The 12,001-nt window shown below is 37.6% G+C and overlaps 1 protein-coding gene across 5 annotated transcripts in view; it reads left to right on the top strand.

The window, feature by feature from the left end:
* The window catches only part of LOC137243348 (uncharacterized), a 43,904-nt gene that overhangs the window by 1,721 nt on the left and 30,182 nt on the right, over positions 1–12,001 (top strand). For all 5 annotated transcript variants that reach the window (XM_067771050.1, XM_067771051.1, XM_067771049.1 and 2 more), the window contains exons 2-3: positions 2,989–3,800; positions 6,519–6,603. In XM_067771050.1, coding sequence (XP_067627151.1) covers positions 3,003–3,800; positions 6,519–6,603 — 883 coding nt within the window. In that variant the 5' untranslated portion in view covers positions 2,989–3,002. The remainder of the gene's footprint in view (positions 1–2,988; positions 3,801–6,518; positions 6,604–12,001) is intronic.

Raw genomic sequence — 12,001 nt, 5'->3', positions numbered from 1 at the left:
CTGCTAATGGGCAATCCCGCTTAGAAACCTTATTTCTAAAATTTTGATGTTGCTTTGCCCGGGGCATGAATCCAGGATCTTCGGCGTGGTACGCGGAGTAGAGGTTTACGCCGATCACTTTATCGGTGGCGGCGGCGTAGGCTCTATTATAAATCGGCGGCGGCGGCGTGGGCGGCGCCCGGCATACGCCGGTATTCTGACTTTAAAAAGCTTGATATTTCTATTTAAAAAATAATAAAAAAAAAATACCGATTTATCGACCTTTTCTTCTTAACTGTCCAATTTTCTGGCTCTAGGGGTATGTTTTTCTTGCAAAAACTAATAAAACACAAGTTTTTCGTTCTGCCAATATATTTCGAATTACCGTCGGTAATCGTCTTCAGGACAAAATTTATCTACAGGTTAGTATTATACTCCACGTTAAGCAGTACAAACGTGTAAATAAATTTTGTCCTGAAGACGATTACCGACGGTAATTCGAAATATATTGGCAGAACGAAAAACTTGTGTTTTATTAGTTTTTGCAAGAAAAACATACACATCGAGCCAGCAAATTGGAAAGTTAAAAAAATAATATTTAGGAAAGGTTTTGGGTAAAAGTCTAGTTGAGGGTTCGACTGCTAATACGCTACCAAAAATATCGAGAGAGGTGTCAAAAGAAGCGTATTGTCCTCGACAATAATAATCCGAAAAGAAAAATTATATCTCTGTTCGGAGATATTTGCAGTTAATGTAGGCGAATTTCATGTGGTTGTTGTAATGTCGTTTACCCACAAAAAAATTGTGAACAGAAGTGTTTTGCGCGGATATAGTTTTGGCCTCCAAACCGGTGTTGGGCCCACCCAGGGTAATTTTTTATAACCGCGGCCGAAGGTGTTCTGCGCAAAAATACTATGGATCTCACCCCCGGTTTCTGAGGGACCGGATGGTCATTTTTCCGTTTTTTGTTAATATCTTTTGAAAGAGTTAAAATTTTTATTTTCCGCCTTCAGATTATTAACACTGATGTCAAGACGGGTCGTTTGACACCTCTCTTAATATTTTTGGTACCGAATCAGCAGTCGACCCCTCAACTAGACTTTTACAGGTTTTGTTTGTATGTATTTAAGGAAATCAACGTTTTGGCCATTTCGGAAAGATCCGAGGTTTTTGCCTCAAAATCTCACAGATCGGTTAAAAATTTTCAGGAGTAGCTCCTTGCGGAGGGATCGTTCCTCGTTCACTTACTTCAGAGAGGCTTCGAACCTAACCCCGGTCTTTGGAATTGGTACTGCTGCGTTTGCTGAAAAGAAATTGAGACACATAAAATAGTCACACTATTGTCCGTAGAGCTCCTGCAAAGCGTGGTTTCACCTGGGGTTAACTCCTAACAATCGTCGCGAACACAATTTCTTTAAATCATGTGCGAACAATAGCAATCCCAACCATCAGTCGCTACCACGCCTCCTGACCCTCATACGATATGCCATCACAGAAGATATAGGACTGCGACTTCGAACTCATACCTTCGTCGACGTCACTTTCCTACAAGCTCTATATATGGTCAAAATGCACATTTTTGTCAATGATGCCACTCCAAACAAAAATGAATAGATCTGAATATGGGGATTTTTGACACACATTTCGGCGATTATAGAGTCAATCATTTAATAACATGATAATCGTACAATATTAATTTGTTTAAACTTATTTTACAATAATACGACTAGTTAGAGTTAAATATAAACAAATCTAAGTAAAGTTTATATTTAGATTAAATTAATTTGTCAAATATTGAAACGCATTTAACTCACAGTGAAAACCATATATTCTTTTGAAATTTCAGTAAATCGGACCTATGATATAATAGTTAACATCATTTAATGGATATGGCTTATCCTACATGTCTGACGTTCCAGGTTCTGTGATCAAAATGGACTGGTTGAATCGGGACTTCATATTTACAAAACCTGTTTTTAGTGATAACTTTTAAATGGGAAATAATATTTACCCTCCGCCTTAGAACTAATAATATTTACACTAAAACAAGTATCTTTATCCTTTTTTCCATAATGGTTGAACACTATTCTACCGTTGTAGGTCAAACTAAAGTTTACCGGAATTTTTGGCCCGTTTTTCGTTTTAGCTGGCACATGTTTTGCTCCGGCACCTGCTTCAGCTGGCGCGAGGGATTTATCTGTGATTGTTGCCAGCACAAATTTGAGATAAAGCCCTCATGAGAGCGCAAAAAATGAAAGAGTTTCGTATCAAGTCATCTTTGGCGGAAACTTTCAGCGAAGAAAAACGCACAAAAAATGTTTTGTACAAGATTCTTTAACATATTTGACGGCGGAAAAAACGGACTAGCAAAATATAATCGGCTTGAATATTTTTGACTGCGAAAACAGGCGCATAGTGAAAATTATTTACAATTTTTCCCACTGCAATTGACCAATAAGGTTCTTACATTAAAAGATCTACCATTGGGCTATATGAAGATGAAAAGATCCTGAAGTTATCTTCAAAGAGTCACATTTTGATTTGAAAACCTGCATGGTACCAAGAGTATACGATCTGAAATCGAAATAAAACCTGCCAATTTCTGAAAGGGCCAAAGCCGTTCCAGTGAGCTTTGCTCACTTTTCAAATAGACTGCGAATGCAGTACAAAATGCACATTTGCTAAAAATATTTTTTTTTTGTATTTTGTTTGCTTTTAGTAGAATTTATATGTATGCACATGAATAATCGGGATTTTGTGCAAATAGCTTAGCATTATTACAATACACTATAAAAATAGGCAGGTACGCGTGCATTCGCTTTGTCATTACAAATATACAACATTAAATGCGTATAGTATTTGGTCACCATTTGTTAAGCCAGTTAATCAGACCCTGTCAATAAAAAGCCAAATGTCAAAAAAAAAAAATTTAATTAAAAAATTTGTCCACGATCCATAGCTTTTATTTGCTATGGGATACATTTCAATCTTTTCTTTTTTATTACACAGAAGTCTTGTAAATAATGCCGAATTCGACAGAAACAGAGAATACCATGATATGTAAAGAAAATGCTTGTGCTGATGTCTCGCATGATTTCAAACACCATGTATCAGAACGGGTTAAATTTTATGAAGGGAATATAAAAGAGTCACCATCACCTTCACATAAGAAGCTCAAAGCGAATAGCAATAGCGTTCTTGTAGTGCCAATTGGCATATTGTTTGTACTTGCTTCTTTGTATCTCGCAGCTTCAGCCTTCCAAAGCAACTTTGCTAATAATAAAGACCAAAAAGATCATGTAATCCAGGATGAAAATTTATTGAAACAAAAAGAACAACCGCAAGGTCAAGAAGCAGTTGAACGTATTAAAATACTCGAAAAACTTTTGGAATATAAAGACCTTTGTACTGAGCTTGAAATATTCACTAAAGATTTACGACTGCTCAATGAACTCATCAAAAAGAAAGATTTATCTAAATACTATCTGCCTGGAATAGTTGAGGTAGGTGAAGATAGGCGCTGTATTGTTGATCACGAGGAACGGACCGAATCAAGTTCTCACACTGTCAACAAAGCTTATCCAAGAAACAAATTATCACACCGAAATGTACAGCGGCGTATAAATAAAGCCACTTCAATGAAAAATAATAAAATAAAAAATGACAACAGTAAGAACTTCAGCGATGGCAACAATAAAAAAAGCGACCAGACAACATCCAAAAAATCCAATACAGCCGAACCAATCATATATTTATTCGCATTGGTATTTATATATTTGTTGTTGAAAGCCGCCTCCGATATCAATCAACATTATAAATTGGTGAGTTTATACTAAACGGCAGTTTACAAACTAGTAATAATATAATAATTACTAGCAGACCCGGCGGACATTGTTCTGCCTTAACTTTGGTCTAGCTGCATAATTTTTAAGAAGTTTTTACCTCGTACTCACCCTGCCCTTTTTCTTTGTTCTTTTATTCACTCCTATCTATGCGACTCTTTCTCACTCTCCGCTGTTTCCATCCCTTCCTATCTTCTAGCTCCCTCTTCTTCTCCATACCCCGGTCCATCTATACCTACATCTCTATCTTCGTCTAAGTCTTTCTCAGTCCTTCCCTCGTTTTTCTTATCTCTAGTTCTTTTTATTCTTCTCCATCCCTTATACCCAGTCCCAGTCCCATAGGGTTGTATGCATTTTTGAATGCTGCTTCATAAAAAAAGAAAAAAAAAAAATCCATAAAAAAACTAAGGGGTGGACCACTCTTACCATTTTGGAATGTGAAAAATAGATAAGATCCGTTTCAGACCACTCTCACAAAAATTGGGAGAACAAGCGAAAGACGTGTTTCGGTATTATTATTAATAATGACTAACTACACTGAAAGAAATGGTGCTAGTAAAATCAACAAATCTGTTCTTTTCTTCGAGAATTAACGTAAATTCGGTTAATTCGACCGAGTTTTTCTGAAGCGAACAAATTAGTTTAGTCATTTAAACAGAAGAGCAAATGTCGCTCATAAGTTACGAGAATTAAACTTGCCGAATTACATGTAAAGTTACTCCAGTGGTGAATTACTTTTCTATAACTTATAAGTTCTCTATTTAAAATTGTATGTCAAACATTTATACTACAAGTTTTGTTCGGAAAAATCACGTGTGGCAACTCTAAATGCGAGAAAAGAAATTGAGAATAAGCAGTAAATTGATGCGCGCCGAAGTTCGAAACTATAATTTAAATAAATTATAAAAAATAAAATGTGGTGAAAGTGCGTATAATAAAACAAAGTAATAAAGTGTATAATGTTTAATGTTTGTGTATAATATTTAATTGTAAAGTTGAAATAAAGTTCTTGAAACCGACGCCAATGTGGTTTAACAAGCGGTACATGCTCTTATTTTCGCTAGAGCATGTACTAACACGTGTGTGAATATGTATGTAGCAAGCATGCGTATTTATGTATTCACATATTTACGTTTATATATGGCAACATACTTTCGTACAACGCTGTCGATGGTAATTCGGAACAAGTTTTGTTTATTTGAATTCAGATTTAAGTTATTATTATTTTAATTAATATTACTAAATATAGCAATAAAATGATTAGAAATGAAATGTACTTATGAGTAATATATACAAATAAAAAAAAAACTACGTAAATTTAAATATATATTTATCCGGCTTTTATTTTTTCCACAGGTATTAATGTCATAGGTATGAACAGAAAACTCTTTGATGTAAAAATTTACGCCATTAATCTAGAAAAAAACAGAAATATCTGTTATTTCAATAGATTTCACTGTCAGTGTCATTTCGACAATAAACACTGTTAATTTAACAGTTTACGCTGGTTATTTCGAATGAACAGAAATCTCTTTCATATTAACAGTTTTGATTGGTATTCTGAGAGCGACAGTATTAATTGTTAATTTAACAAAACTATGGGTAAAGTATAATGAAACAACTTTTTTTGTTATTTGACTACTAAAACGGTCAATTAAGAATTACCGATTTGTGCGCGGTTGATTCAACATCTTGTTGCGATGGATAAAAATTGACAGAAATTTCGGTTGAATTACCCATATTTCGGTTGATTTTACCAGTCTTTTTCTTTCAGTGTATAGATTAATTTTATTAAAAACTAAAAGATAATTAATCAACCGGGGTACGTTGGTCGGCATTGTGTTTACAGCTTAAAGATATTTAAATTTGCAATATGACGTCCCGAAAAAAACTTGAGATCCCGGGATTTTATTAAATATATTTTTATTTATTAAATATAATACCGGGATTTCGGGATGGCAAAATGGCTGCGGAGGCCCGGGACTCGATGCCTTAATACCTACCAGCCAACAAACAGCTAACAGAGGGAACGGCTGTCGTAAATGCCCAGAGAATGGAAGAGAGGTTTGTTTTTTGCTCGCGGTTAATAAATCGAAGTGCCATGAATTGCCCATTTGTATTTTCTTTTAAATGTGTCTACAGAAAATCAGGCTACATATATAACGACCCCGCTAAGAAAAATTGTCTTCTAATTGAAAAGACTTGTTTTCTAAAATGTTGATGTTGCTTTGACCGGACCGAGGATCTTCCGTGTGGATGGAGGAGCACGCTACCATCACACCACGGGAGCCGCCTGTGTGTGTTACTTCGTTAATAATACCTTTTTTGAAAACGCTTCAGTCATATGGAATCCACGTTATCTGGTTCAATGTGATAAAGTGGAATCAGTTGAAAAATAATTCTAGATCTTTGCCTTGAGGGCTTGCCGTAGGATTCAGAATGAATGCCCTTCCCTACTATGGCCGTCTGAAACTTACACACCTGCGCTACAGAGTCGAAGCGAAAGGCTTGGTTTATGATTAATTTCTTGGTATATAATTATTCACAGAGGCATGTTGAACAGCACTGTTTTACTTAGTCAATATTTTTTTTTTTTTTTGAGCTGTGGACTTCCTATATATGAGTCAACACTCTTACCGTTGTTTTTTCAAGAGAAAGCAAATTTCACAAACGTTTGATTTTTTACGTTTCTTGCAGCAAAATAAAGGCGACAAACGGCTTAGGCGATGTTCCTTGCAATCATATGCTCAGATACATAAACAGGATCGGCGCGCTTCAAAAGGTATACAACACTATAAAGCGTAAATGATACGTCAATTAAAAATAAAAAAACAAAACAATATTATTCACTAAAACTTAAGAAAAAAAATAAATTAGATTTTAATTAACTTATTACCAAAGCTTTACCTAATAATATATTACCAAAAAGATGTACTGGGATTTGTAGAGAATTGAATAATTAATGTAGTTTGAAAAGCGTTAAGGGAAAATTAACCACGTTTAAAGGGAATTTAAAAGAAACAACAAAATAATCCAAAAGCTAATTTTTTTAGTAGAAACTTTCTGCAATAGCAAATTTACAAATTTTTATTTTAAGTATCATTTATTGGTATTCTCTGTTTGCTTAGTAGTATGTAATGCATTTCTGAAAGCTGTCAAGAACTTTTTATAATAGTTGTTTTTTTTTGCGAGTTTGAAAAAAACGTTTCAACTAGCTAAACAGTTTCTTTATGGCAAAACCATACAGATGGTGGCAGTTTATCAGCTAATTGTTACTTTTTTTAGCTGCTATGACATTATGAGAAAAGTATTATTGATGAATGTTTAAACAGTTTTATTTCCAAAACAAGAATATTAATACATACAAATAAGACTGAGTTAGGAGGTTCATAAAGCTTTGTTCATAAATTAAAGAATAAAGTTTTGTGTACAAAATATTCAAAATAATTGTACGGAAAGTTACGTTGTGACGTTTTTTTGAACCTTTCCAGCCAGCCGGATGATGCACTAAAATCGTCGTAATTGAGTCCCACTTTTCTTTCTTTAGCTTTGCTCCTTATAAGTGTGCCTGACAGATGAATGCTCTTATTTCGAGCCTTCACAAATCATTCGTAGCACAATTTATCAATATTAAGGCCTTTGGGCTTCAGCAGACTCCTTTTCCTCTCCGGGTTGACGTCAGTGTCCCACAAACTTAAAATTTGATCTTTGTTTTTGATAATGCTAGCAGCTTGCGTTTTGCTGATCTTACATTTCTTTGCCAACTCTCGTCCACTTAGTTTTTCTTTCTTATGAATTTCTATGACATTAACTTTGTCTTTAATACTCAGAACTACTTTAGGCATTGCGATTCACGTACGTACACATACAAGAAGATACTATTTACGTGCCATTGTGAATGAAACTAAGTGTGATATCTTCTGCATAGACGTCAAAATTCCAAAGTGATTGGATCACCTGATTTGTAATTTATTATCGCTGTCTCATTCTGTATCTCTTTCTATCACCCTCTGAAGATATGCGCCGCCATATTGAACACCCTGTCAAAATGCTAAAAAGTAGCCATATTGAACATCCTGTCAGGCAGTTGACAGATAAGATATCACACTTACGGCTGAATTCTGTAATTCAGTCTCATCTCAAGTCTCTAAATTTGAGATTTTCCTTTAGAGACAATTTTTGTGACTTGAGATGATTTCGGTATTCAGTAAACGAAAGTCACAAAAACAATTCACCATATCAACGAAATTCACCAAAATGACAATTTACTCATACATTGAACAAATAATATAGCATTGGATTTTGTCAACGCAATCTTGAGTGGTGTTTTGGCTGAGCTCGCTAAGACGCCGTTCACAAATTTTATAGAAAAACGCAAAGTGTGTATGTTCGAATCTCAGCGGCGCCACATAGAGTTCGATGTTTTTTTTAAGTATTGTAACGAATTTTCTGCAAATCCTCTTATTTGCAATCCTCTGCTAAGTTCGAATCACTAAACTGTTGAATAAATAACTCCAATATTGAATGATGGAAAAATGGCCTTTATTAAGTACTTCACAATAACACTCAAACTGTGCAACGAATAGCTTAATAACCAAACTGATATCTTAAAGGAAACTGACTTTCAAAATAATAGTGCTATTGCTCGCTAGATATCGTCTTACTCGTAACTGCTTGACAATTCAAATCAAACTGAATTCCTTCTTACTCGCTGGCGCCGCTTTTATAGTTTACGCTGCATACTTCTAGGCTCTTCGATTTCCAGAAGTTACTAGTTGTTTCGGCTACAAAATCGCCAGCCACAACTACGTGCACAAATTATTGCTCTCTCTTGTGACAACTCAGATAAGGTATATACATTGTTTGTAGTTTACAGTCTCCCGCACACACATAAGCGTATAAGTAAATTCATCGGTGTGTGACATCTCATCTCTCGCTGCCTTGTATGTAAATGTTGCTCGTCGGAATGTGTACATATGTGTAGACGCAATTATTGATTCGTTTATGTAGATACATAATGATTGAATTATTGATGTGCATTCACGTCACTGCTTAGATCGGCTTAGAGCTGGCAGCACTCCTTAGTTTTGCTAATATTCGTAACACTGCCCTCCACCTAAGTCTGATCGTCCCGATCAGACAAATCTCTCGATCTAAACGCTGCTAATCTCTCCAAATGAACCACTTTCATTTTGGTTCGTGGTTTGGTAGTGGTTTGTATGCGGTACACTACATCGTTGATCCGTTTTACAACTTTGTATGGGCCTTCCCAGTTACACTGCAATTTCGGGGACAACCCTTTTTTTCGTTGTGGGTTGTATAGCAGCACCAAATCTCCTTCCTGAAACCCTTCCGAATTAATTGCTTTATCGTACCTCGCTTTCATCTTGTCACTCATAATCTTTGCTCGTTGCCTTACCAGATCGTGTATCTCTCTCAGCTCTTCTTCTAAGACATCAGTGGATTTCTTGACATTCCTCTCCGCATCGGCATCTATCCCATACTTCAAATCAGCTGGCAGTCGAAGGTCATTGCCAAAAATTACCTTTGCGGGAGTTTGGCCCGTTGTGTCATGTACTGCCGATCGGTAGGCCATCAAGAATAATGATATGTGTGTATCCCAGTCCTTATGGTACTTGTCGACTACTTTCCTTAAATGCTCCTCCAATGTTCTATTGAAACGTTCCACCATACCATCGGACTGAGGATGCAATGCAGTTGTCCGTGTTTTTCGAATGCCCAACTTCTTGCACAGTTCTTGGAACACAGCTGATTCAAAATTCCTGCCTTGGTCAGAATGTAACTCCATTGGTACACCATACCTTGCAACCCATTCGTTTTTAACCACTTCTGCTACTGTTTCTGCTTCTTGGTTTGGGATTGGGTATACCTCTGGCCATTTACTGAAATAATCCATAACCACCAGTACGTATTTGTTTCCGCGGTTGCTAGTAGGAAATGGACCTGCGACATCCATGGCGATCCTTTCAAATGGTGCACCTGAAATATACTGCTTCATCTGGCCACGACTTCGGGTTTTGGGCCCTTTCGCTCTGTTGCATACCTCGCAATTGGCAATCCACTCGGTGACCGACTGACGGCAACCAACCCAATAGAATCTCTGCTTAATTTTCTCGAGTGTCTTCGTGATTCCAAGATGGCCTCCACTTGGACCATTGTGCAACTCGCTGAGCACGTCAGGAATCCTCTTTCTGGGAACAACTATAAGTTTCTTCTTGCACTGACCATCCTCACTCTCCCATACTCGATGCAAGCAACCGGATATCAATTCCAAACTGTTCCACTGTGCCCAATATGACTTCGCAATGGGACTCTCTGCTGACATATCCTCTCTGCTTGGTCTTTCGTTTCGTTCGAGCCCTTGCATAACATGTGACAGACCTGTATCTTCTAGCTGACACTTTCTTAGTTGTTCCTTGTCCCATTCATCCGTACACGTTATAGTCATTAGCCGGACATCTATAATGTCTTCTTTAGCCTCGGCCTTTGAACAGTGCTTGCATTCCAAACTACATGGCCTTCGTGACATTGCATCGGCATTTCCATGGGTACTACCTTTTCGATGCTCAATGGAAAAGTCATAGCTTTGAAGTCGCTCGATCCACCGTGCCAATTGTCCTTCCGGATTACGGAACTGCAGAAGCCATTTCAATGCTGCGTGATCTGTCCTGACATGGAATCGCTGGCCGTAGAGGTATTTGTGAAAATGTTTAATGCACTCTACCAATGCCAACAGCTCTCTCCGCGTAACACAGTAGTTCGTCTCTGGTTTTCCAATCGAACGGCTGTAATATGCAACTACCTTCTCCTGTCCATCGACCAGTTGTGATAAAACGCCTCCTATAGCATATCCACTTGCATCTGTATCTAGAATAAATGTTGCTCCTGGAATCGGATATGCTAACATTGGGGCAGTGCACAAACGCTCCTTCAATGTTTGGAAAGCCACTTCTTGCTCCTTCTTCCATTCAAAAGCTTTGTTTTTTCTTGTAAGCTCATGGAGGCTATGGGCTACGCTGGAAAAATTTGGTACAAATCGGCGGTAATATGTGCACAGCCCAAGAAAACTTCTCAATTCATGTAGATTCTGTGGTCTTGGCCAATCCTGTACAGCCTCTATTTTTTCGTTCGCAGTGCAGATGCCCTCTGTCGTTACCTTGTGACCCAAATAATTGACTTCCTTTTTAAACAGCGCACACTTTTTGGGACTTAACTTCAGACCAGCGCCAGCTATTCTCTGGAAAACTTCCTCCAAGTTCTTAAGATGTTCATCAAAGTTCTTGCCCAATACGATGATGTCGTCCAGGTACACCAAGCATGTTTTCCAATGTAGTCCTTTCAGTACCTGGTCCATGAGTCTCTCAAAAGTAGCTGGTGCATTACAAAGTCCAAAAGGCATCACTGTAAATTGCCAAAGACCATCACCGACACTGAAGGCTGTTTTCTCTTTATCTTCCTCCTTCACCTCCACTTGCCAGTAGCCGCTTTTCAAGTCCAGCGTGGAAAACCATTTCGTACCAGATAGCGAGTCCAGAGTGTCGTCAATTCTTGGCAATGGGTAGCTATCCTTTTTCGTTACGTCATTCAACTTCCGGTAGTCCACGCAAAACCTCATTTTTCCATCCTTTTTTTTTACAAGTACTACCGGTGAGCTCCATGGACTAGCTGATGGTTCGATGACGCCGCTGTCGTTCATTTCTTGAATGATTTGACTCACAACTTCCCGCTTCGCCAGTGGAACACTACGTGGAGCTTGACGGATCGGTCTCGCATCTCCAGTGTCAATTTGATGTTTCACAACGTTGGTGCGGCCTGGTTTAGAATCATCCTGGTCAAATATGTTCGCGTACTTTAGGAGCAGTTGTTTTGCCTTACTCTGATATGCTTCCTCTAGTCCCTGCATCCATGCCGTGATGTCATTTGAAAGATCAGTATTACTAGCTGAAACGTGTTCCTGGAGCTGTTCACAGTTAATAACCACTTCAGCCTCTTGGCATCTTCCCAAAATAGCTCCTTTAGTCAGTTTGAGTGGTGACTTGAACTCATTGAGTACTCTTACCGGAATACGTCCATCTTGTTTTGTCATAGCCAGGGTTTTTCCTACAAGTATGTTTAGTGCTGATTTGTTTGCTGTTTCGACAACCCACAATTTGTTTGTC

Source organism: Eurosta solidaginis, chromosome 3 (genome assembly GCF_040869045.1).
Source record: "Eurosta solidaginis isolate ZX-2024a chromosome 3, ASM4086904v1, whole genome shotgun sequence".
Lineage (NCBI taxonomy): Eukaryota > Metazoa > Arthropoda > Insecta > Diptera > Tephritidae > Eurosta > Eurosta solidaginis.
This window is presented reverse-complemented; position numbering and strand designations above follow the sequence as displayed.